The sequence below is a fragment of the Harpia harpyja genome, chromosome 6 (genome assembly GCF_026419915.1).
Source record: "Harpia harpyja isolate bHarHar1 chromosome 6, bHarHar1 primary haplotype, whole genome shotgun sequence".
Taxonomy (NCBI): Eukaryota; Metazoa; Chordata; class Aves; order Accipitriformes; family Accipitridae; genus Harpia; species Harpia harpyja.
In genome coordinates this window covers 54989993-55014437 of record NC_068945.1, presented here as the reverse complement: position 1 = coordinate 55014437, position 24445 = coordinate 54989993, and the positions used below count along the sequence as shown (strand labels likewise).

At 36.9% G+C, this 24445-nt stretch overlaps 1 protein-coding gene across 1 annotated transcript in view; it reads right to left on the bottom strand.

Moving 5' to 3' along the window:
* Positions 1-24445, bottom strand: part of COG5 (component of oligomeric golgi complex 5) — a 194938-nt gene that overhangs the window by 54666 nt on the left and 115827 nt on the right. Inside the window, exons 8-10 of the mRNA XM_052789451.1 lie at positions 13854-14019; positions 12773-12885; positions 12600-12677 (exon numbers count right to left, since the gene is read on the bottom strand). Of these exons, the coding sequence (XP_052645411.1) occupies positions 12600-12677; positions 12773-12885; positions 13854-14019 (357 nt within the window). The remainder of the gene's footprint in view (positions 1-12599; positions 12678-12772; positions 12886-13853; positions 14020-24445) is intronic.

Below are 24445 nucleotides of genomic sequence, written 5' to 3'. Positions count from 1 at the left end.
CTCAAGTTTCAGTTCTAAAACTCTCCTCTTAAAGAATTTATATAAAACCTGAAATCAGTCAAAGGTACACTGAGATATCTAAAAATTAAAACAAACAAACACACACACACCCCCAAACAATAGTCAGACCAAATACTTTCACAAATTCTGAGAGTAGATGAGGAATCCATCCAACCCTACTCCTTATCTCTAAAGATATTCAAAGAAAGATAAAATTTATAGGCCATGTGTTAAGAATTGACAGAGAATATCTTTTATGTTGTTGGACTCGTAAAATATATGAGAATTAACATAGAATACTAAAATAAACTGGGATGATAGAATCTCATTTTTGGCTGCTTGAGGACACTGATGGATTTAGAAACTGAAGTTAGCTATGTTTGTCTTTTCTGTAAAATTGTACTTGAATTTCATAAATGGGCAAAGTAAAATTATAATATTAGACAATGATTCAGAAGATGCACTGCAAAATATCTTTGGGGTTTTAGTAGATTTATTACTATAGCATAAACATGAAATTACTCAGTTCTTCTCACAGTTTCACATTTAAAACATGAAAATTACTATAAAACAAATGGCCTTTCACATCAACTATAGAATAAATTAATTAGTTTTCATGTTCTCTATTCCAACCTGGAACAATGTTTGCCTATTCAGCATGGTAACTCAATTCAATTTCTAAATAATCTAATGGAGGTGGAAAAATACTTACAGAGCACTTTCAAACAACTTTTTTTCATTACTGTAATCACCATCTACACCTCTGTCATAGTCTCAGCAGAAAATGTAATGATTAAAGGGTCTTGAAAACAAACTTGCACGGAGTCCCTCCACATCAACATTTCTATCTTAATTGTCAGATTCAACATGGTGACAAATAATAGTAACATACATGTGATGACATTTAATGTTTTTTGTGAAAATACATAACTTTTGCATATACCCATATATATACATATATAATATATACATATGTACTCATGTAAACATTTGCATAGTAGCCACAACTGTACCAATAGCTTGTGTCTTCTGACCCGGGCAAATGGTGTTCACAGAATGGTGTACAGAATTTTGTAGTGAAGAAGGCCCTCACGTCTGGGCTAACCAACTGTATTATGTATGAGGAGAAACAGAGGGAAAAAGCTACGTGGCAAATTCAAGTAACATTTCATACTGATTGACTACTCAGTCAAAAATGTTTAGGGGAAAAAATGATTAATGCCCCAGTTTTGGACCAACTAAAAACACTATCTATGGAGTCATTACTGGTTGCTTCTATAATGTAAGACAGGATATTTCACTTTGTCCAGTGTTGAGCTGCAGTCACTCTGCAGGGGAAATATAGCTGCTGATTGATAGCACACAAAAGACCATGTAAGAGTTTGTGGCAGGAACTAGAGCATACTGTTGCCTACACGTACACCAGGGGGCATTTAGGTGGGTGGACTGTAGCTACCAAAATTGGAATACAGCAAGGCATTAGCATCAGATACTCCTGCTGGAGTAAAAAGTGCCATATGCAACCATGAGCATCCAGAACCATTTACTTGTTTTGTTTAAACCTGTAATTCCTTTTGCTTGCACATTAGCTCAATATATTATTTTTTAAGAACTTTTAAATATCTCACTGCTTAGTTTTTAAATAATGTATTCTAATAGAGATTACATCTGTGCCTGTAGATCACAATGGAAACTGTAATTTATTTAAAATATAATGTGCAATTCCATTTGACAATAATCAATACTAGAAAATGACACAAAAAAGAGTAGCAAAAAGCACATTTTTCTCCAGCTTAGCAGGAGATTAAAGGAATGTCCCTCTCCTTGTACTGGACAACTTCTTTAAGGACTTAAGAAGATAGGCAGGATGGAGGTGTAAGAGCAAAAGGCAGTACTGCTTGCCTGAAATGTACACAGCAAATCTACTGGCTCATCTTATTGTAATGGAAAGTTTATAAGCCTTCCCCTATGCTTCCTATAGCACTGTAAGCAACATCACACAGTATCAGAAAGTAACTGCTCTTTTGGGCCTTTCACTTTCAGAAAATGTCATCTAGCTAAAATTGCATTCTTGTCATCTTACCATCTGTAGAGTGTAAGTAACGAATTTGGTCCTTCTCTACACTTACACCAAATACCCTCAGTGGTAGACAATGTATGGGAGCATTGGGTACATCCATATTAGTGATTCAATGTGTAGAAGAGATTCTTCTTCGTGCAAATCTGTCTTGTGTCTATACTTGTTGTCTTGCAGAACACAAGTGTGCTAGCAGACTAACTTCCACTATTCAAGGAATACACTACCTCATCATTAGCTTAAAAAGAACAACTTCTGCAATTAAATAGCTTTTTGCAGCATATCATCATATTTTTTGTAACAGAAGCCACAAGGATGTACTAATATTTTTATCAATTAATATTCTGAGACTTTAAATTGGGAATTTTCCATTTCTCTTGCTTCTGAAAATGAAACAAAATTGGAAGATGTTAAATTACTCACACCCCCTCCAAAATAAAAATGCTTGCTTTGAAATCGAGTCACAAGCAGATTAACATCTTGTGATACAATCCCTTGTAGCAGGAGCAGCTGACAAGATGAGTAATGAACTGCATCCGATTATCTTTTCAGCTCTGTGGCAATCATCTTCCAACAGCTTCCTATTCCATAACCAACAACACTGGAAAAAGGTCACCATTCTCTCATATTTCCCCCCCATCAGTGTATGTGTTTAATAACGCAGAGAACACATAAACCTTTGGAAGTTAAGAGGTCTGGTACTGTTATCTGGGACAAAACTATTTCAGGTGCATATTGCATATATGGAAATCCTACATAAAACATCCATACCTAATTTAAAGTCTCTCAGAAGGAAATTATTACACTTTAGCATATAATATAATGCTATTTCCTCTTTTCATGCAATATGTTCTTTCTTCAACAAAAGAACCTTAACTGTAATTGATGGTATCTAAAACTCAGGACAGGCAAGATTCAGGTTGACATATACATATTTTCCCCATCATGGAATACAGCTGAATTAAATCTATGAACATTAATTGCAAGCAACTGTAGGACTATAATGGCAAAACGGAATTTTCCCCCCAAAGCAGATACATTTAACTCAGCATTTTTGAGTTGATGGTACTATCTGTTTGCAGCTTTATTTTGATCTCACAGCAGAGAAAATCTGCACATAAATCATAATTTGCACCACTACAAAATGGCTTGGAGGTTAAGATCAGCCATAGAACTGGCTATTTTTTCATAAAAATCTGCTGTGAAAATGCTCCTATACCTAAACTACACTTCCATAAACTAATAATCTACCAACCCAAACTGGTAATTAAAAATACCATCGCTGCTGTTCCTGTGCCCAGTGACCACTTTATTCTCCAGAACTGATACAGCTGAGCAGGGACTCAAACGATTTAGTAGCCCCTACACAACTCCTTGGGCAGTGCAAGACTGCTGACATCTGTCTTCCTCTTGTCAATTCTTTGCTTTCAGAAATGAACCGAACAACTGCCCGGTAACATAAACTAGGGCAACCCTCTGCTGTTCCGACCTGCTGGACAGCTGGCCAGAAGCAGGGGAATAGAAAGATGCTTTTGAAAGACATATGGACTACAAGCACTTAGCTACTTTTGAAAATGTTATTCCTAGGGAATCCACTTGCATCTGCATAGAGTAAAATAGAAAAACACAACAATCAGATTCGAGTCTGGTCCATCCACTACAATTTTACCCTTTCTCATACTGTTTAAAAATTCAGTACTCAGTCACACATACTATTCGCATAGGAAATACTTGCTCATGGAAATTACACACATAAGTCAGACAAAAAATGTCTGGCAGGCTAGACCACAAATGGCAATGAATTTTCTCAACAGTTAGGCTAACTTTATTGTGCACCTGAACTGGACAAAGATCATTAGCGTAAGCCATAATTCAACAAAGTTTACCTTTATTAGAATAACAGATGCAGACAGTCTGTTTGACTTCTATGGTATACCTCATTTATGTGAAATTAAGAATGTGCTTAAGTGCTTTGCTGAATCAGGGCCATAATCAACAATCAGCAAAAAATGCATTCACCTTGTATAACTATTGCGTTTCAACTATCACTATAAAGTTACTATTGTCGATACTCTGCACAGACAGTAATATTGTGCAACTTCCCCACAAGAGAGAGTTTTTTAGGTAAAACAAGAATGTGTGATAGTACTGAATAATGATAGTACCAGGAGACATTTGGACAGTGCTGGTTCATCCTGCTCTCTGTCCCAGCTCAAGAAAGCAAAGTCAAACATAGGCTTGTGCATTCTAGGTGAACACAAACTAGCAATCTGTATTTTAAGGTAAGGTTCTCTTAAGTAAATCTTTCTGTTGTCTTTCTCCAATAATACAAGCATAATAAGTGTGAAAATTTAATATTCTAATGGCAAAAGTTTAACACTTTTGCTAGTGTAGGACAGAAAAGGTCTACTTTTAGTAAATGCCAAATTCAAAGCAGCCAACTGGCCTTTTAGGCAGAGATTTTAAGCTAGAAGTCAAGAGAATCACAGAATGGTTGAGGTTGGGAGGGACCTCTGGAGGTCATCTGGTCCAACCCCCTGCTTGAGCAGGGTCACGTAGACTAGGTTGCCCAGGACCGTGTCCAGGCAGCTTTTGTATACATCCAAGGATGGAGACTCCACAACCTCCCTGGGCAACCTGTGCCAGTGCTCAGTCACACTCACAGTGCAAAAGGTGTTTCCTGATGTTCAGAGGGAACCTCACGTGTTTCAGTTTGCGCCCATTGCCTCTGGTCCTGTCAATTGGGCACCACTGAGAAGAGCCTGGCTCTGTCCTCTCTGCACCCTCCCTTCAGGTATTTATATACATTGATAAGACCCCCCCTGAGCCTTTTCTTCTCCAGGCTGAACAGTCCCAGCTCTCTCAGCCTTTCCTCGTAGGAGAGATGCTCCAGTCCCTTCACCTTTGTGGCCCTTTTTTGGACTCTCTCCAGTGTGTCCACATCTCTCTTGTACTGGGGAGCCCAGAACTCAACACAGTGCTCCCTGTGTGGCCTCACCAGTGGTGAATAAAGGGAAGGGTCACCTCCTCAATCTGCTGGCAATACACTGCTTACTGCAGCCCAGGATACTCTTCACCTTCTTTGCCACAAGGGCATGTTGCTGGCTTATGTTCAACTTGGTGGCCACCAGGACCCCCAGGTCCTTTTCTGCCAAGCTGCTTCCCAGCTGGGTGGCCCCCAGCAAGTACTGGTGCCTGGGGTTGTTCCTCCCCAGGTGCAGGACTTTGCACTTCTCCTTGTTGAACTTCACAAGGTTCCTGTCAGCCCATTTCTCCAGCCTGCTGAGGTCCTGCTGGATGGCAGCACGACCCTCTGGACCATCAGTCACTCCTCCCAGTTTTGTGTCATCAGCAAACTTGCTGAGAGGACATCCTGCCCCATCATCCAGATCATTAATGAAGGTGTCAAACAGGACTGGACCCCGTATTGATCCCTGGGGTACACCACTAGTTACTGGCCCCCAGCTAGACTTTGTGCCACTGATCACCACCCTCTGGGCCTGGCCATTCAGCTGGGCCATTCATGAGCAACCCTATGTTCATAAAAAGCTGAGTTTCAGAACTTCAAAAAGAGGGCTGTTACAGCACACAGTGCAACTGAGAGAGACTGCAGATTTAACCATCTTCTATGCAATGGCTGGTGGTAAGGAAAGCATTCAGATCAGTATTCTTTTATTGGTATGGAATGAACAGGAGGTAAAAAAACATTTATACTTGCATATTAAAAATTTTTTTATTCAGTAGTCTTTATGTCTTTAGTGCATTGTATTATAGCATGTATGCAGACTTGTTAATATTGTGAAGCAACATTATTACCCAGCTGTATGGATTTGAAATTTAGATTAATGTTGTCTGTTTGCAGGATTACAAGATTATCTTTGATGGAGAAAAGTACAGGCTGACAGAATCCATGTGCTAAACCCCTTCCCACTTATTCACATGAAAGTGACTTGATTCCACAGTTCAAAAAGTATAACCCATTTTCACTAATAGCTACTAGTAAGTTAATAAACCACTGAACAATAGTGGGCTGAGTACCAGTACCATGAGAGCAAAGATATTTGAAGATCTGCATTCACTGTTACTCTACAATAATATTAATGCCACAGCCTGCAAAACCAATTTACAGTCTCCTCAAACATAAAAACAGAACAGCTTACCTCATTTTTAAAAAAACATACCGAACTACTAATTAACTTTGCTATTAATGAAATGAAATCTCTTGAGCTCTGTTCTTAATATGACTATTTAGTATCTGACATTAAATCTAAATTCAAGGAATAAGAATGAAAGTACCTCCCTTTTTCAGTATTAGACAAGTATGCAAGAAGATGCTGAAAAGACATATATTTATTTTTACAAATGTCTCTATTTCCTCCACACTGTAAATTTAGAACTTAATGAGTATAATTTCCCATCTGTGAATTATCATATTTGTGTGTGTGTCTAAAATAGCTATTTCTAACATTCAAATAATAAATCTGACCCACTGATTCTAAACTGGCTCCCACTTCATGACAATCACTTTCAACTTATTTTTCCCTGTAGAAATTTTGATACTTTGAGTAGAATGTGAAAAACATCTTTATTGTGAAGCCTCTTTGAAATGTAAAACAATATAGTGAATATTACGATGCAGCTAGTTGCTGCAGGCTCCTGAAATCAGGCTTTGCATACTAATACATACAGTGTTTTCTATTTGTAATCAAAGGCTCCACCATAAAGAAATACGGGACTTGCAAACGTTGCTCTAAAAACAGAAGACATTTAAAGGACAGCCTAAATATTTTTTCCACCAATAAAGCAACAATGCAAATGATTTAACAATTTTGTACGGCAAGATCTTATGGGACAGAAATAAGGAAATCTATTTGCACTATTTCTATAGCAACATAATTGCCAAATGCTAGACTGTGAACAAAAAGACATCATCCTCAGTAGTGCAATTAATCAGTAAAGAAAGACAAATTCCAAGTGTGTTTTCAATAAAGCTTTTCCATCTTCTCAAAGTAGTCAAGATTAAATTTCTTAAAAGAACACTGCATTTAAATTTCTAATGTTGTCTACATTATACATTGCAGGTCAATAGATGTCAATAAATGACACCATGATTTTAAAAATGAACTTGATTTTTTTGTTTTACTGCAGGGCATAGAATTTCATTACACTGAGTTGATCAGTTTATACCCAAGGTGTAACAGTTTCTAGATTTCCAGCAGTGGTGCAACATTTTAAAAAGGACTCTTTATGCAGCTGACAAAAGAAACAAAACCTGTTTTTTTAAAGAAATATAACCTTCTTAACTAGAAAATAAAGTTAAGAATGTGCATTTTCCCTATTAGAATATTAGAATTCTTAAATGATTACTCAGAAAAACTAATTTTTAGGAATAAAAACACTTGGGTCTTAAACAGTGTCCTGTATCTCCAAAACTGCTTAAAACATTAATTAATCCTCCCATATTCCTGCAAGATATGTATCAGGTAGAAGTAAATGAACTTAGTGTTTCCAAAAGCCAGTAACTACCCAAGGGACCTGACAGCTTTCTTCTATCCAGAGAACTGATTTAGTTTGTACAGCAGCAATTCAAACTACACTTTCACCTTGACTACTACATACCCCATCCAAGGATGAAAGGGTGGTTTGTTACCACGTCCACTCAGCCTGCAGTTGTTCAGGTAAGATTGACAAGAGCAATGATAAGAGGCGGCAGTTCTAGTAAATGCATTTCTTGTTGAATAGCAAGCTGACTGAAAACCAACTGATTTAATAATTTTCAATCATCACTGAACTGCAATTTGCACAAACCCCAACAAACCATAAGTGAAAATGAACAAAGGTCATTATAACCTACTAACCCATGCAACCTCCACGCCATCCCTTTTATTTACGGCTGCACATTTCTGTCAGAGAAAGTTCTAGAGAGAATGCAGTGTCATTAGAAAACCATTGCACAGGCTCTGACCCTCCCATTTGAATTAGAATCAAATTACTTTTAGCATGGCTGTCTGGACACACCGGTCCATCCAAAACTAGAAACAGGACTGTTAACTGGTAAGACCTTTTTGGTTTTTTAAGAGAGGCCTCAAAAATCTTGCAACTGAATTCAGCAGGACAATTTGTATGTTTGAAATAAAGAGCATCTTCGGTATTTTGGGGATCAAAAACCTGCTCATTCACCTGTGTTTAGATCTCCACAAAGTACTTTGTTACTGCTTAAATAATAAACAGAAACCACAGTAGAAATGATATGCAAGTAATCCAATTCTCTTTCTACAAAAAAATACTGGAAAATAAATCACATACTTGTAATAATAGGTGAAAACCAGATTATTTTCTGAACTCACATAAGGCAGTAATTAGATTATTTTTCATTTTTTTCCACTTGGGATTATTTTTTAATTGGGTCAACTGAATGTGAATATGTGATGTTAGATGTGAATAATTTCAAAACAGCAACATTTTTTAACAAGTTTCGACAGGGAGGAGAAATAAGAAGGTGAAATGTAAGTACACTTTGGGCAATAAACATTTATATTTTCCATTTATTTTCTTTATCTTATGTAATGATGAGGACATTTACTTCTGTATTGTTAACACCTCATATTGCCAGTGTTGACAACTCAGGAAAATAGCCTGCTTACTCACCAAACGTTCATCAGGAGAGGCAATGATAAGAGCCCTCCATAAAGTACATAATAACACTCCCTACAACTCCCAGCTCACTTTTTTATCCAGAGGCTTATGTAAATGACAGGGTTTGTGGTGTGCCTTAGCTGCTAACAAGCCGGACGTCAGCAGATCAAAGGTGATCAAGGGCAGATCTGGCCTCTCACAGGGAGTCCCCTTCTGCCCAGCAGAGACCCCAGCTCACCCTTTCTATAGACCACCCCAAAACCCCCTACAAAATGATTTGCTGCTTTTAAGGTTGCTTCTCACTTTGCAGAACTGTTCGCTCATGCCTATGTAGGAGTAAAGGACTCAAAATAGATGAGGATCAGAGATCATTTTCAACTCTTTTACAAGGGGCTTAGAGGGATTCTCATCTCTAATTAGGAAGGTGGCTGTCACAGAAAGATATGTTCTACTGCGACTTACACTGTAGTCAATTGTAGTTTAGGTATTAAAACAGCTGAGGCAGGATTAGTCACTACACATTGAAAGAGAGAAGCAATAAAGCAGAACAAACTGGAGTAACCTATTAGCTCTCTGAAGGTGAATTAAGCAATTGAAAGTAGTGATATAAATAACCAGTCATTAGGTGAACAAAAATATCAATTTTACATTATTTAAATCTTATTTGTAATTTTAATTTTTATCCTCAACATTATGAAAATAACCCTACCTTTTAAAAAAAATTATAAAATTAAATCTCTATTCATTTTCCCCCAAACTAGAAATCAGAACTTAATGAATTCTGAATTCTTTTAGCCTTGCTCAACTAAAATCTAGTCATTAAAGGCCTTTTTCCTTAGATAAAACCACAAAAATGTCCACTCAGTCTTAAAAGAAATGTGTTTCTCCTTTAAATATCTCGTAGATCTTTTTCTGAAATTAAATCTGTAATTTTAACATTTACAGATTAAAAATGAATCTATAGTTCATTACTAGTATGACATGTAAAGGTTTTTACAATGTATATAAATGCACAATTTCTTTTCGAAATTACATTCATTTCATATTGTGGCAAAGGAAAAATACCAAAAGCTAGATGTGCAAAGAGAAGGAGTGGAAAAAAGTGCAGTGTAAATTTAATCTCCAGATTCTTCCATGATACTCATGTAAGCCCGGGTATGTCACTTAACTCTTGGCCACATCTAATCATGGAAAAATTTGGAAGTGAATTCTGTAAGAGAAACCATAGTGTAGAAAAGATGCGGGTGTTGTCATTGCCCTCCTGCTGAACTCCAGTATTTATAAACTTTACAAGTTCTGTGACTCAGTTTCTCCATCTGTCAGATTTTTGTTTTGTTTCCTTTTTTTTTTTTAAACAGAGAGGATTTGTGAATCCTTTAATTAATTAGCTAGTGTTTTTAAAACTACATTTTTGGATACAACATGATACAACACTACTAAATATTATTATGATAACAGGTAATTAGAAGGCCAGAAAGCACATGTTTGAGATCATAATTAGAAAAAAATGCAGGCTGTGCTATCTGTGAAGAGAAAGACACAAAAATCCCCAATGGAAAAGAATGATTGGAAAAAAAAAAATACCCAAACCACAAAACACACAAGTAGCTTCCTTGCTATTAAAGGACTTGTGCTTTAAAAAGGCTGGGTCTCCTCCTCTCTTATGCTTCCTAGGATGATACTTCCACTGCAGTAATCAAAACAAGGAAGCAGATGGACAGGCAAAGTGGTACTGCAGCTGCTGCAGAAGATGACTATAATAATAATGTTGACATCAGTAACAGTAATTAGTGCACAGACTGTAGAGTGGATGATTCGTTTTCCTATCTTCTGGTATGGGCATGCTGCCCTAGTGAATGGGTATAATGTTAGTACCTTTAGTTTGTTTTGTTCATTTGCTGTTTATTAATGAAATTGAATACAATAAAGAAAATCTAACTTTTCTCCCTCTCCAGAACACTTGCTGAGGAAAGCATGTTGTTTCAGTTTGGATTAATACAAGACAGAATCTTCATTAGTAAACAGCAAAATATCAATTTCTTTCTTATATCTATGTACACAATGTACACAACAATTCATACTCTCCCATACAGCCATTTGTACGTACTCTTGAATTTCAGCAGCATGTAGTACTTGTCTGATTTTGTCTAAACAAGAGCTCTACTATTTGGTGTGACTTCACCCATCTGCAGGCTGGCGCCATACCTTTTTCAAGGGACACTAGAACAAATGGTATAACTGTGAGAAGGGCCAAGAAAAACACTGTGCTACAGTGAACCATCTCAGGTAAGAAGGAAGTAAAGCATCAATGCTATCAGCAGTACTGTGTCATGCTGAGAGCACTCTGGTAGCATCATACAAGGATGTACCACTACTCCTTAGCTGCCTCACTGAGAATGACAACCATCCAGCTTGGTGTTATACTACACCAAAACACCTGTTGAAGAGCAAACTAATTGGAAGAGTGACAAATGTGGAAAAACAAATGGATGCATTTTATTTGGGAAATACAATTTGTCACTTGGATGCAATCCTGCAGTATGAAGTCAAAGGGAAGGAAGGGTAATCAGAGAGATCATGGAACATGATTAGCATATGACAACCTAAAAGCCTTTTATTTTATATTCTAATGAGTTTTTCCTTACTCTGCATCTAGCTTCTATTGAGATTCATTCTCCCCGTTCATTTATTCTCCAGGATGATAAAAGATTTCCTTTGGCTTCCCTCTGTTATCATCCTCGACAACTGGAAAAAATCCTATCCCCTTTTCAAGTGCTGTTCTACAAAAGGGAAGAGTGAAATTGAAAAGCACAGGCTAAGGGTGGGAGCCACTCATGAACACTGAAAGCTCATTTATCTAAGCTTCCTTTCCATCCAAACTCTTCCTGAGCCTTCCAGAGCTCCTCCTTCTGTCTCTAGGTTTCTGTGTTTCTCCTTAAACATGCTGACAGACTGAAGGGCTCCACCGAGGCAGCAATAGATAGTTTTTGCAGGATCAAACTTTTTAATGAAGAAAATATGCTAGAAGTTTATAAACTTTTTTTATAAGCATTTTGTGTTTGTTTTGGTTTTTTTTTTTACAACACAGAAAGAGAAGCTTGGAGTGCCTTATAGAAAAGTGATGTTCTGTGCAACGTCTTTTGGAGATGGGCTTAACAGACAAGCTTAAATGCTGTATTTAACCTTCATTATTTGCTTTCACTGTTGAGAAGACCACATTTGCATATGAAGAGTTTCCCCAACATATTTAAAAAATTAAATTCATGTAAATTAAAAGTCCAGCCATACACTTGGAAAAGGAGATGTCTGCATAAACACATCTTTTGTTTCTGTTTCTTCTCATCTACTAAGGTAGATGAGATAACTTCAGTAATTCTGTTCCTAACATTTAGGAAGACCATTAATCAAATTATTCCAAATATGAATAGAAAACAATGCAATTGAATGGAGAAGAATAGGTATTCAAAAGAACAGTCATGATTATTTTTCAAGGAAGAAATTGCCAAGAAGTACAGAAATAGATGGCTGAAAGTGTTAGAAGACGACACATTTTCCTATGCAAACTAACACACTTAATTAATTACTTGAATCACATGGTATTTTATGGAATGACATTAATGATTAGTAATAAAAACTGACAATGTGCCTTACCAGCTCCCTTTAAAGAAAAGAAAAGAAGTTGTTATAAAAAGAACATGTTTATACCCTACAGATGTAACCCAGAGACCATAAATATAGCTTTTGATGTTAGTTTGACTTTCAACACCTCCCATTAATTTAATTACAAAATTTTTATGGAACTGTAAAATTGTAAACAAAAGCATACCCTCATCACATTTTCCTTAACAGAATTACTAAAACATATTCAGCTAAATTAAAATTTTACCTTAACTATTTCCTCTATGAAGCAGACATGTGACACAGGATCTCTTTTCTTTGTCAATACTTTCTGCAAATGCTGCACCTGTAAGAAAGAATTAATTGAGAGGAAAAGTTGACATCTAATATCTTATATGCAAAATTGCATGACTAGACAAACAATAATTAGCTGATGAGTACCTGTCCACAAGCAGCACAGATCTGATCCATGAGTTTCTCCATGTTTGTCCAGAGGGCTGCTCGAAAAGCTGCTGTGTTCCCAGGTGTTGGCATAGCAGCTCTACCAGGACCACCTAAATGGTTTTTAAAAACACACAGCAGCACATTTCAGCTTTCATGTGTGAAAATTAAAATATTAGAAATACAGATCTCTATGCAGTCTGACGTAAGAATTTTTTTAAAAAAAATCAAAGCAGCCTAAAATAGCTTCAAAACAGAGCTTTCTGGATGGCCTCAGTTGTCTCAACTGAGAAGTCAACTAAACTCTAAAGTTAGTGGGGATACTTCAATGTTCATCACTGTTACCACTGTTCAGACCTCCACAGAAACACCAAGGTAATGCCAGTGAGCACTGTTGCAGGATGTAATAGCAAAGTGAAATGGCAGAGACAGTGGCTGTGAAAAATACAGGTATTACCAGCTCAGGACTTAAGTGCATAGGTAAACTGCTAAAAAAAGTGATACTCCAGCTGAAGGGCATGCAGCTTCTAAACGATCACTTTCCTTGAGAGGGGCTGTATTCCTTTATTGTGCTGATGATTATGGTTTTGGACCCCCAACTTGCTGCAGAAGTTTTTTAAAAAAAAGCTTTAAATGTTCATATTGCCAAAGTTCAAATTTGCCTGGCTGCCCAATTCCTCTGTATTCTTTGGTATTTGAGCTAACATGTGGGATCTAAATGTCTAACAGTGCAACATTCCTTCATATTGAATATACTGCTTTGAAATTATTTCCATCTGACAAAAGCATCACAACGTAGTTTCAGGCTTGTTACATTGCTTGCAAATAATTTCTACCTGTGATCCGCCCACCAACACAAAGAAAGAAGAATTTGTCTGAGCCCAATAACAACAGACAAACCTAATTTTGGCTTTGTATTAAATGATTTCTGAGACATGCCTATTCCCATCCTCTACTGGTTAAAGCAAGCAGGGAAATGTTCCTACAACAGGCTTGGATGTGAGAGTTTCTTCCATTTGACAACACACTGTACTTCTGTCAAAAAACTCAGTTATCATTCTCTGTAAAACAAGCATCATACCTCTTGTAATACTTTGAGATGGTTGGGTCAATACTTTGATATCCAAAGCATTTTTTATGTTCTCCTCCAGGATTGTGCAGTATCCATCCACCACATTAGCAATGGTATCCTTCAAAGTCCCAAGGTTATGGAAAACCTGAAGAGCAGTTCCCACTTGAGTAGGATTCTAGAGAAGGAAGATTTTCAAAAATAATTATTATCTTTAACTGTGCCATAGGGGTTTTTTATCATGATGAGGCATCATTTAACTGGGCAAGTTCCTCTTTAAGTTCAGTCTGCTAATTCATTTCATTTAACATTAAATAACTGGCATCCTTACTGCGTAACAGAGAACAGAAAGTAAAGGAGAGAATTTATTTCCTTTGATTGCCTACCAATGCTTTGCTTAGCTTCCTTTGGCACTATCCTCTCAATAAGAAGAATGGAAAAAAAGGAACTGGAAGCACTGCTAGCAACATCTAACCTGGGGTCAGTCACCAGTGATTGATCCAATAATTCCAAGGTTAGTTACAGTACAGCTATATTCAGCTATGGTGTAGCTAGTAATATTGTTTTAACACGTGGTATCTGTTACAGTACTGTCATTTAAGTGCCAAACAGTTAATTAAATGTGATACAGGCTTTAAAAAAAAAATACTAACCACGGATAAGCAGAGGCAAGCAGGTCAAGCCCCTACTACTGACTACTGCAGAATTTAAGCTTGTATTTTACATTTCTATTTCTAACGCTGACAATAACTTCATTTTCGTCACAGCAGAATTAAGAGTGCAAAGCAACACAGTGATCATTTCCAAAGCCTGGGGGGAAAAAAAAAAAAAAAAAAAAGCTCAATTGTCTCTGTATTGTTCAGAGCTTTTCCGAAATACAGGAGAGTGAAAACTATCCAAAAACTATTCAGGTCCATTCTTTAAAAGACCTTTGATTAAGATTAAATCTGATGATAATTCCACTGAGCAACACTAAACTGACATGGGTGCTATTTAGGAAAAGAAAAGCCTCAAATTATTGTCTTTGGAAACTAACCATTGTCATTCATACACTGAATACTGCTTTTTTATTTAGCATTCACAGGCAATTAGTGGAGGGGGCGATCAGTTGATCATACACACATTAGAGATGCAGTCTTTTGTCATTTTTCTTAGTGACTTCTGCCAGCAGTAAAGAACATGGTCTGGCAGAAATCCTGGCACCCAGACTGGACAGAAGCATCTGAGACCACAGGCACGTCCCACTAGAAACCCCACTTTGACACTCCTCTGGCAGTGAGACCTTACACCACTGCACCCTTCCTGCTGGTGGCTGCAGCAGTAGTAGCCACTAACATTGAAAGGATCTGCTCCAAGACCAATGCAGTTCTGCTTCATCTTCCCCAGGTCACAGTTGTTTTCAGCCAGACACCCCTGAGTCAAAGAAAGAGGGTCTCATCATCTGCCTTTCAAGTGTGGGGAATGTGCACTACCACAGCAGTAAAGCTATGATGCGGCTGCTGTGCTGAAGATTCTCTTGCTGGTACATCCACCTACAGCAACGGGTTTTCTGATCCATTGATCAACAGGGCATTCTCCTCAAACCTAATGTTACAGATGTCACAGCACTATAACTACACATTCATGTCACTCTTTCTAGGGATTCTGCAAAGATCAGAACCATAGTTGAAGCAAAAAAGCCAGATCACATCTTCTTCCCCAACTCCAATGAGGAGTTTCCAGGTTTAGTGGAAAGCAAAGGAATATTAGGCATGTATTACGGTTTACAGACCTTATACTAACTGTACCAGTTTCTTTTTCCAAACAGTGTGGGAGTTAATGAGCATTCCCAGCATAGTATTATGGGTCTGGGACTTGTAGGTTTAGTTTTTTGACAACTGGGTATGCTGTAAAATTTCTAAGCATCCTGTGGGTGTGCTTGTGGAGGTGGGAAAGTAAGCCATAAAGACTGGAAGATTAATGGGATGTCAGAAAATGAATAGTACTATAATGCAAGGAGGGAATTTGGGGACAAAATGAACAAGAAAAAGAAAATATAAATGGGAAGAGGATGGAGAATAGAATGAAAATAAACTGAAAGAAAATGAAACTGAAAGGAAGTAAAGCAAAGATAGAAAAGACTCACCTCATTTACTAGTCTTTCCTGTTGAAATTGTTCTAATTCTTATAGAATACTTACCCAATTATAAAAACACGCAGATTCAGTAATATAAAATCAATACCTTACTACTATAGTAAGAGCACTCAACTAGACTTCAGTCAGACTCTAATGTTTATATATTAACTAACAAAAAAATAGAACAGCATCAAAAGGTGAGCAGGGCACTATCCAGCCTTGAAAAACCAATGGTCAGATAATTACTTTCCTGAAAAACAGGCAGTATAGGCACAAATAATTTCAGGCAAAAGATAAATCTCAGAGCTCTCACATCATAGTTTAGCAAACTAACTCTGCAGCTACTGGTCAAGAACAACACAAAAATGTGCTCCAACAGAACCTGAGCTATGTTTCAAAAGAACTGTTTTTAGCCAAAAGCTTTCAAACAATTCATTCTGAAGTTAGGGATAGTTAGGGAATAACCAAAACACATCATTATGGAAACCTGCTATTCACTCAACGTATCTTCTAAATCTAGTACCAAAGTTAAAATCAGAATAGAACAAAGATTATGCAGGTGGCCTATTTCTTATTTGCTTTAAGTTGTGGACATGGCCACTGAGAGAGGGTTTCTAGCTCATGTATTCATCTTGTATAACAGGAATTGGAGATATATTCAAACCCTGACAATGCACAATAAAGTATCTTTTTTCTTTGTTTCATATATAGCATTTTTCTCTCCTCAAAAAACAGTTTGTGTTTTTATGCCCTAGACAGGCTATATAAAGTCCATTGTTGGTTTATTACTAATCCTAAGAGAACTGCATTTTTTATGCACAGCTAGTTTCTACGTTCAGAAAATATGTTAAAAAATGGAGCATCTCTTGGGACAAAAATTATTATGTGGAAAGAAAATGTTGGAAAGCAGGAAGAAAACAAACTATTGTACTTTCAGGCTTGCATACACATCTCAAAATTAGACTGTTTATCATTAATACACACTGGACTAAAATTTGAGAGTCAGTATTGCAGAATTTGCCACTACCAACAGACTTTATTTATAAGAATTTGCCCCTAATATGTTCCTTCTCTTTGAGAAAGCTTAAAGCTAAACTTTTCTGAGAGTCAAAAGATTGCCACAATTTTTATCAAATGGAAAGCATGCACTTGAAGTAAAAAAAAAAAACCAAACTGACTACAGAAGTGATTTACAATGGAAACTGGAATCACATCAGAGAATGATATTCAGAACAGCTATCCAACAGGAACAATAGGGAAAATAATATAACTATTTTTGAGATGGAATTTAATGAGTTATTAGCAATATTGTATAATCAAGTTGTCTACCACTGCAGGCAACTACACTTAGCAATTTTTAAGTGTTCTCCTTAGAATCTCTGTCTGTAAGACCCTATGTTCCTTTTTTTAAGTGTCTTATTTTGTAAATTAAGGCTCAGAAGCAGTAGTTTTTACCAAACACAAAGCAGGATGGTTTTACTATGTAAAAATGTATGGGCAGTTAGAGCAACAGCAAGGCACAATTCTGCTTCTCACAAGGTAGTGTCTGAGAAGAAAATACCCTTTTACACAATAAATTAGCATCCTAAAAATATTTGTACATATGCCATAAACTTTAAGTTATGGCAGTCAAGAGAGTAGGGGGCAAAGAAAAATAGTACAGCGTTTAGTAATATGTTAGCAGTACAGTATAATCTAATGTGCATAAACACAACCATACACAAGTGAAATAAAACCATGACCCCACGAACTGTAGGCCTACAACACCGCCTACTCAAAGATTAACTACAGTGATCTTCAGACTGCAAAAATTATAATGAAGCAGGGAGCTAAGGAGAAATGGAGTTAAGTCCACCAATAATATCCTTCTCCATTCAAAGCACTCCTCCATCTGGCATGTCACAACATAATATGTTACAGATATATGAAAACTAAATTCCAGAAAATTAAGAGCTTAGGAAGACTCAGTGAATCATCAGTTCAACATATGAAGAAAAAAAAAGAAGAAAAAAAAATCAACTTGCTCAAAAGCAAGTTCTACCATGAAAGCAACTGTTGCAAATATTTAAAACCATCAAAGTTTCTCAGCATCCATCAGACAATACATTAAATAGCTTGGTAGGAAGGGTGATATTAGCCACTACTTGAAAGAAGGCATGAATGTTTCAATTTATGTTTTAGCAAAAAATAAAGATACTCATTCAGCAGCAACTACGAAGAGATGTTCATACCAAACGCATTCGCTCATTTTCTCTATCCTTGAGAGCTGTTCATTTTACTAACATCATTTTCGATTCATTTCATGCCATATGATTGCTACTAGTGTTATCAGAACAATCTTCTGAAAGCATAGCTAAATAAAGAGCAATATTCTTTTTCATCATTAGAAACGCAGCTTGGATGAGCAAGCCTGCTCCTCACAAGGGAGTGTGGTGATGACACTGAGCTAATTTGGGAACAGGAAGAGTCCTAGCATAAGGCTGAACCAAAAATAAGAAACCTGGATGACAGGCAAAACTAATTGGCTCAAGTGCTACAAACACAGCTTCCAAACTCACAGTCAAACTTCTCAGGGTATGGGATTCACCATGTGGACCTTTGCTGCCCAACCAGTGCTGTCTTAGGGAACTTAACATCATTATTTCTTTATCCAGTGCAAGTCTGTCCATATGACTCCATGCTGCAGGGTTTTCACCTGTATGGACTATCAACTTCCTTCTCAAATGAAGATGTGTTAATTGCTCAAAATATTTATGGTCAATACTACCCGTGACAATTACAACTACTTTCATAAAGAAGTAGTGTTACAAATCTAATTAACTGCTAACTGTCGTGTAGTTAAATTTCACAAGTGCCTGCACCACATAATCAGAACAGCTCTCTGAGGAAATGTTCTTTCACATGACAGTTTGGAAGCACCATATATGGAGAAGTCAAACTTGGACTAGTCCCTCACTTAGAACTGATGTTCCATAGCTACTAATGTACACAAGAACATGTCTGTTTTGCTTACTAAAAGCAGAACAGTGACTCTGACTGAAAATCTTTATTATTCTGCAGAGAACAGATGACCCTGTTCAGAAAAGGCTGTGGCAGGAACACAACAGAAAGTTTTTGCTATATATATGTACATATACATATTATTCAACAGCTGCGATTTCAGTGTGCTGCCACATCCTTACTTCTTATGTGGTAAAATGTTTACCATGTCCCATACACAAGTACTAAAAGCATAACACAGTACAAAAAGAATTACATATGTTGCTTAGCTGAAGGAAGATCCATAATTACTAATTAGTCCAGGTATCACTTCAACAGACAATGTGGCAAGCAAGAAATACCATGAATAGTATTTTGAAAAGAACCACAACATTCCCTAGCCATCAAGAAATAATCAGCATTATAATACAATAACCCTAGAACAGGACACATATTGAAATAACCAAACTTTTAAACTAACATATATTCTCTGACAGGGAATACAAAAGTTTATTGCAGACCTTCCAGAGTTAAGGCAAAAAGAGTTTCCAGAATGATACTTCTGCGTATTTTTGACTGACACTTAGTATTAAATAATTTCATTTGATAGTAGATTGACTATATTGGGAACTACTTCAGTTACTTTTCTACGTTTACTTCACACAGCTCATTTTGTTTGTATAAGATAGCAGTTGCAACTTCCAAAACAGTACAGCTTTACAAGGTCAGTTAAATAACCAAAAAAAAGACCCCTTTGTGAAGCTGAAAATCCCCAGTCAGATCTTCATTTACAGTATTTACTCCTTCTCCCCTCTTGCTACCATTGCAACACACTGCCTCTTTCAAATATTTTTCCCCTAAATAACATTACTACCCCTAATGACAAGTACTACTACTTGAAGACTAAGTGATCAAGGAAGGGTTTGTAAGCACTTGCAGCTACCAATTACAGGTAGTTCTTAGTCATCTCTTACAGACACCAGAAGTGAAAAAAGTGAGAAATTATTCCAGGAAAAGTTGCAATTCAATTTAAAGAGCTCAAGCAGGTAAGCAGTGAAGGAAACTTAGCCACCTCAGTCACTGCCAAGGCAAAATGACCTATTGAGCAGAATTAATAATCTACAAAGAATTGTTGGAATTCTTGCTTTGCAGTACCACTCAGCTATTTTAATTGCAGCAAAAATTAACAAAACACTAACAGTAGAAATTAAATGCCAATGAAAATCAGCTGCAGTCTAAAAACAGTATTTTATTTCATTTTCAAAAGTCCATGCCTTAAAAAAATTAATTGGTATATCACAACTCCTAAAAATGAATCTACTTAGGGAAGCACGTCTCTATGTTCATTATCACCCCATCTGTCTTTTATTCTGTTCATCTTTAAAATCTGAGCAATACATGAAAAGGTCAAATTGACAATGTAAAGCCAGAGAATACAGATTTCTTCCTAATGATCTTCCAGTTTTTCCTGGTTTGACCTTTGAAGTGTTGGGAAGAGTGAGAGGTTAAGATGTTATAATTTTCTATAGAAGGTAATACTGACGTAACATGTTGGCTAGACTCTAGAAAAGTACATTTTAAGCCTTAAGAGGCAAGAATCCCAAAGCTAAATGTTTAAATATGGTTAGGTTATAATATCCACCTTCTGTCAGCCCATGTTTGGAATACACAACTTCTTTTGGTAGAAGGACTTTCACAGGAAAGGAAAACAGCCATAAAGCACAGCCACAAACAGCCATAAACCTCACCATGTCCTCAAACTAGGTCAGACTTTTGTTTCTTAGAATAACAAGTAGTAAATAACAAGCAGCATTGCACTATAAAGGTTGAGAGGAGAAAAAAAAAAAAAGAAACAGCAGCAATACTAGAAAGCAAAGAAACAAGATTTTTCAACACAGCTAAATAGCTTGCCAAAACACTTATTCTCTATAATAGTGTAATCAAAGCAACAGATGGCTAAAAGCTAATGGAACAGAAAGGCATCAGGAACTGTTGTAAAGAATTATCTCATGAAACATCAAGCAACATTCCAAAGTTTACCAAGCCTTAGGCTTGGTGACATGAAAGCAATTTCAAAGAAAGTATCTGGCACCTCTGAGGACAGATCAGCTAGATCAACTAGCCCATAACAATTACAAATTATATCCTACAATGCTGTACTTGAGTGTAGACAGAGTATAAATTGAGAAATCATACAAAATTATAAAAACTAACAGGCAACAAGGAAATGGGGGCGTCTGAGACAAATCAAACTTTTTAAAATGCTTCTCTCGCCTCTTACATGACTTGATCAATCTCTAAAGCTCTCACCAACAATGAACCAGTCGGCCAGTTAATCTGAAGATGCGGCTTCTCTATATAAAAACACAGCTGTCACTTTCTCATGAAGGTCAGAGAGTAGAGGGCAAGGTCATAGCACCTCTCTTGTCCTTGTGCAACCTTGACTTGCACCTGCTGACTGAAGTCCCATTACTGAAGCACAGAAGTATAAGGATACAAAATCTCATTACTAATTCTGATCTTTGGACAGCAGTTTGTGACCAGATGTTTTCTCCCACCTCACATCATTATGTATGTGCTCACTCTGTTAACTGGTTGAGCAAAGCCATTACAAAACAAATGTCAGGTTTTGCCTTTAACTCAGTCTTAGCAATTAAGACTAGGCATTAGCTATTGGAGGGTTATAATATTTTTTTCTCTGTTTACAAAAAAAATCTGATTTCAGACAAAATATCCTTTAAATGGTGTGCTCTGAATGATTTAAATATCTACCCAAAGCCATCTGGATTTTCTTATTCTCTTGCTAGCCTTTGCAACAAGATAATAATTACCTATGCAAGTGACAATACCTCATTTCTGGAATCTGTGCACATATTGTCGACAGCTCTGAAGTGTCCTCAAATATTTAAAAGGAATGGACTTTAAAATGTTACTTTATTTTAAATTATTTTCAGTTATTATTTTCATATTCAACTACAGACAGGCGTCCATCAATGCCAGATTCACTGTTGGATCACATTTCAAAACTTTTTTTTTTCTTCTTAATACAAAGTTCAAATTCCTTGTATCACCCACCTACAGGAAACTTCAGGTCTGCAGATAATTTGGTGAAGAATCATAGAATCACAGAATAGTTGAGGTTGGCAGGGACCACTGGAGATCACCTAATCCACCTCCCTGCTCAAAGGAGGGTCTACCAGACCAGGCTGATCAGGGCCTTGCGAGGCAGAGATAGGCTAGTTCAAATGAGCCAGAAGACATCCTTCTCCTGCTCCATTTTCCCTTCCTATTTCTGCTCACAGGAAAATGTAACAATGGACTCGTGCAGTCGTTTTCACTCAGTTTCACTAAGGCCAGCTTGAAAGAGAGCAAGCCTCTGCGTACACACCTAACAATGCTTCTTCAGTGCTGGCAGTGTTACCCAGCCCCTGACAGTAATACCAGTCTTCCAATCCCTCTTGTAAATTTTTCCACTGGGAGAAGTGTGACAAGACTGACCTCCTTCTGTTACAGATGTTACATTTAAATAAATACATTTTATATTTCTAGTCTTTTCAAAATAAATGAGTAGTCTCTTTAAAAATAAATGGGCAAAGCTATATTATACAAAAACTTTACTATGAAGAAAAAAATCTTAAGTCATCTAATGAAAAAGAAATACTGTGCCTAGTTTTGCCTGCAGCTAGCACATGCACCTGGGATCCAGTTCTGCTACTGAAAAAAGTCAGTCCCCACCCCTCACTTCAGTTATCTGCCAGTAATGCATTTTGAAATCTGCACACAAGTAGGAACTTATTGGGGGCGATACCTGCAGAAGGAAAGAAGGGAGATAAAAGAGGAGAAGAATAAGCAGTTAAGTGCATAACTTGTTCCACACAGAGGACATTATTCATCACCTAGGAACTGCAGCATTTTGATGCAAGGTTTCTCCTTTCTAATGCAACATACTGTTCAGTCCTGTACGCCACTTCAAGCTAACCTAAAGCTTTAAATCTTTTGTTACCGTAAGAACACCTCCAAATGTACGATAATGCAGAATTTCATGTGGCATTGAGTAGCAGATCAAGAACATGATGAAACACCCATTTTTCAGAGAATATTAAGACAAAAAGCAGATTTTTAACCCGAGAAAAAGGCAAAATGAATTATATGATCTTATTTAGATGAGTATCATGACTAGTCAATCATATTTTTCACTCTGCTCTATGCAGATGTGGTTTATTAATGCTTATATGTTTTTCTTGGATCACCTAATTGCATTATTTCAGAACCTGTTAACAATCAACAGTCAACAGTACAAACCACAAATAGAATTACAGTCTGGGAGAGGCATTTAACAATAACATACTATCTTATCTGGAGAGAAAGAACCTCAGTGTAGCCTTAGTTTTGAAGAGAGACAGATACATGAAAGTACCAATTAAAAAGACTGGATGGATTATACAAAGACCCAGCCAAAGCCAGGGTCAGTCTCTGCTCAGTTGCATCCCTGGAATCCTAGCAGTATTTCATACATGCTGTTTACCTTTGAGTATTTAAACCAAATCAGAAATAATTTTAATCCATTTGGTATAAAACACTCGAATGGACAAGGACTTTGGAAGAAGACTACCTTATTTCAGTTTTGATTAAGCTCATTCTATAAAGACTAGACCCATGTAATTAAAGCACTGCCATGTCTGATAAAGAAAAACCTCTACGGTTCTCATTCCAATCTTACCTCAACTATTTTCAATGAGATCTAATCTTAGCCTGCCTTTCTTGATCTGTAGCAAGGCAAACACCACTTCCTTATTTCACAGCTCCACCTTATCCATCTCCCATTCCATCCTCCAGCCCTTCTGTAGTCTTGTTCTTGTAACAGCTCCTTCCATTCACATCTTTCTCTTTGAAGCTACCTTCAACTCCTAAACTTAGTTTCCAGTTTCCATACTGACACATACTGTCCTCAGTCTCCTCCATTCTCCCCCCTACAGCATATTTTATTTACAAAGCCTTTCACAGTTGAGCTGTTCATAGCAGTGGCCCATGCCTCTTTGCATATAAATGGATGAATCAGTTATCATATTTGCATTAATTATCTTAGAAGAATTAGAATCAGATACCTTCTGGCCCTTATAGGTATTATCTAGTATTAGTGCAGTTTCAGTTCTGCAATGTGGGCAGATCTGTCCAAGACACAATGGTTGACATGTTTCCAGTTCAGAGAAACCACCTGAACAGATGGACAACCAGAACACAGAAGCAGACCATGCAGCAGCCTCTAATTTAAAATAATTTCTGTCTGCAAAGAAAGCTGAACTCAATGTTATTAAACATTCTTGTGTTTTCATGACGGATATTCTATGAGGAATAATTTTTTAGTGATCACAAATGACATTTACTAATTGGTATGAAACCAAACTGTTTCATATTTCAAAATAACTAGTCTCAATGGGAAGATATAACATAAAAGGTGGTTTCTGATAGCTTTCTAAGGTGTTCTGACTTTTTTTTCCCCCTAACACAC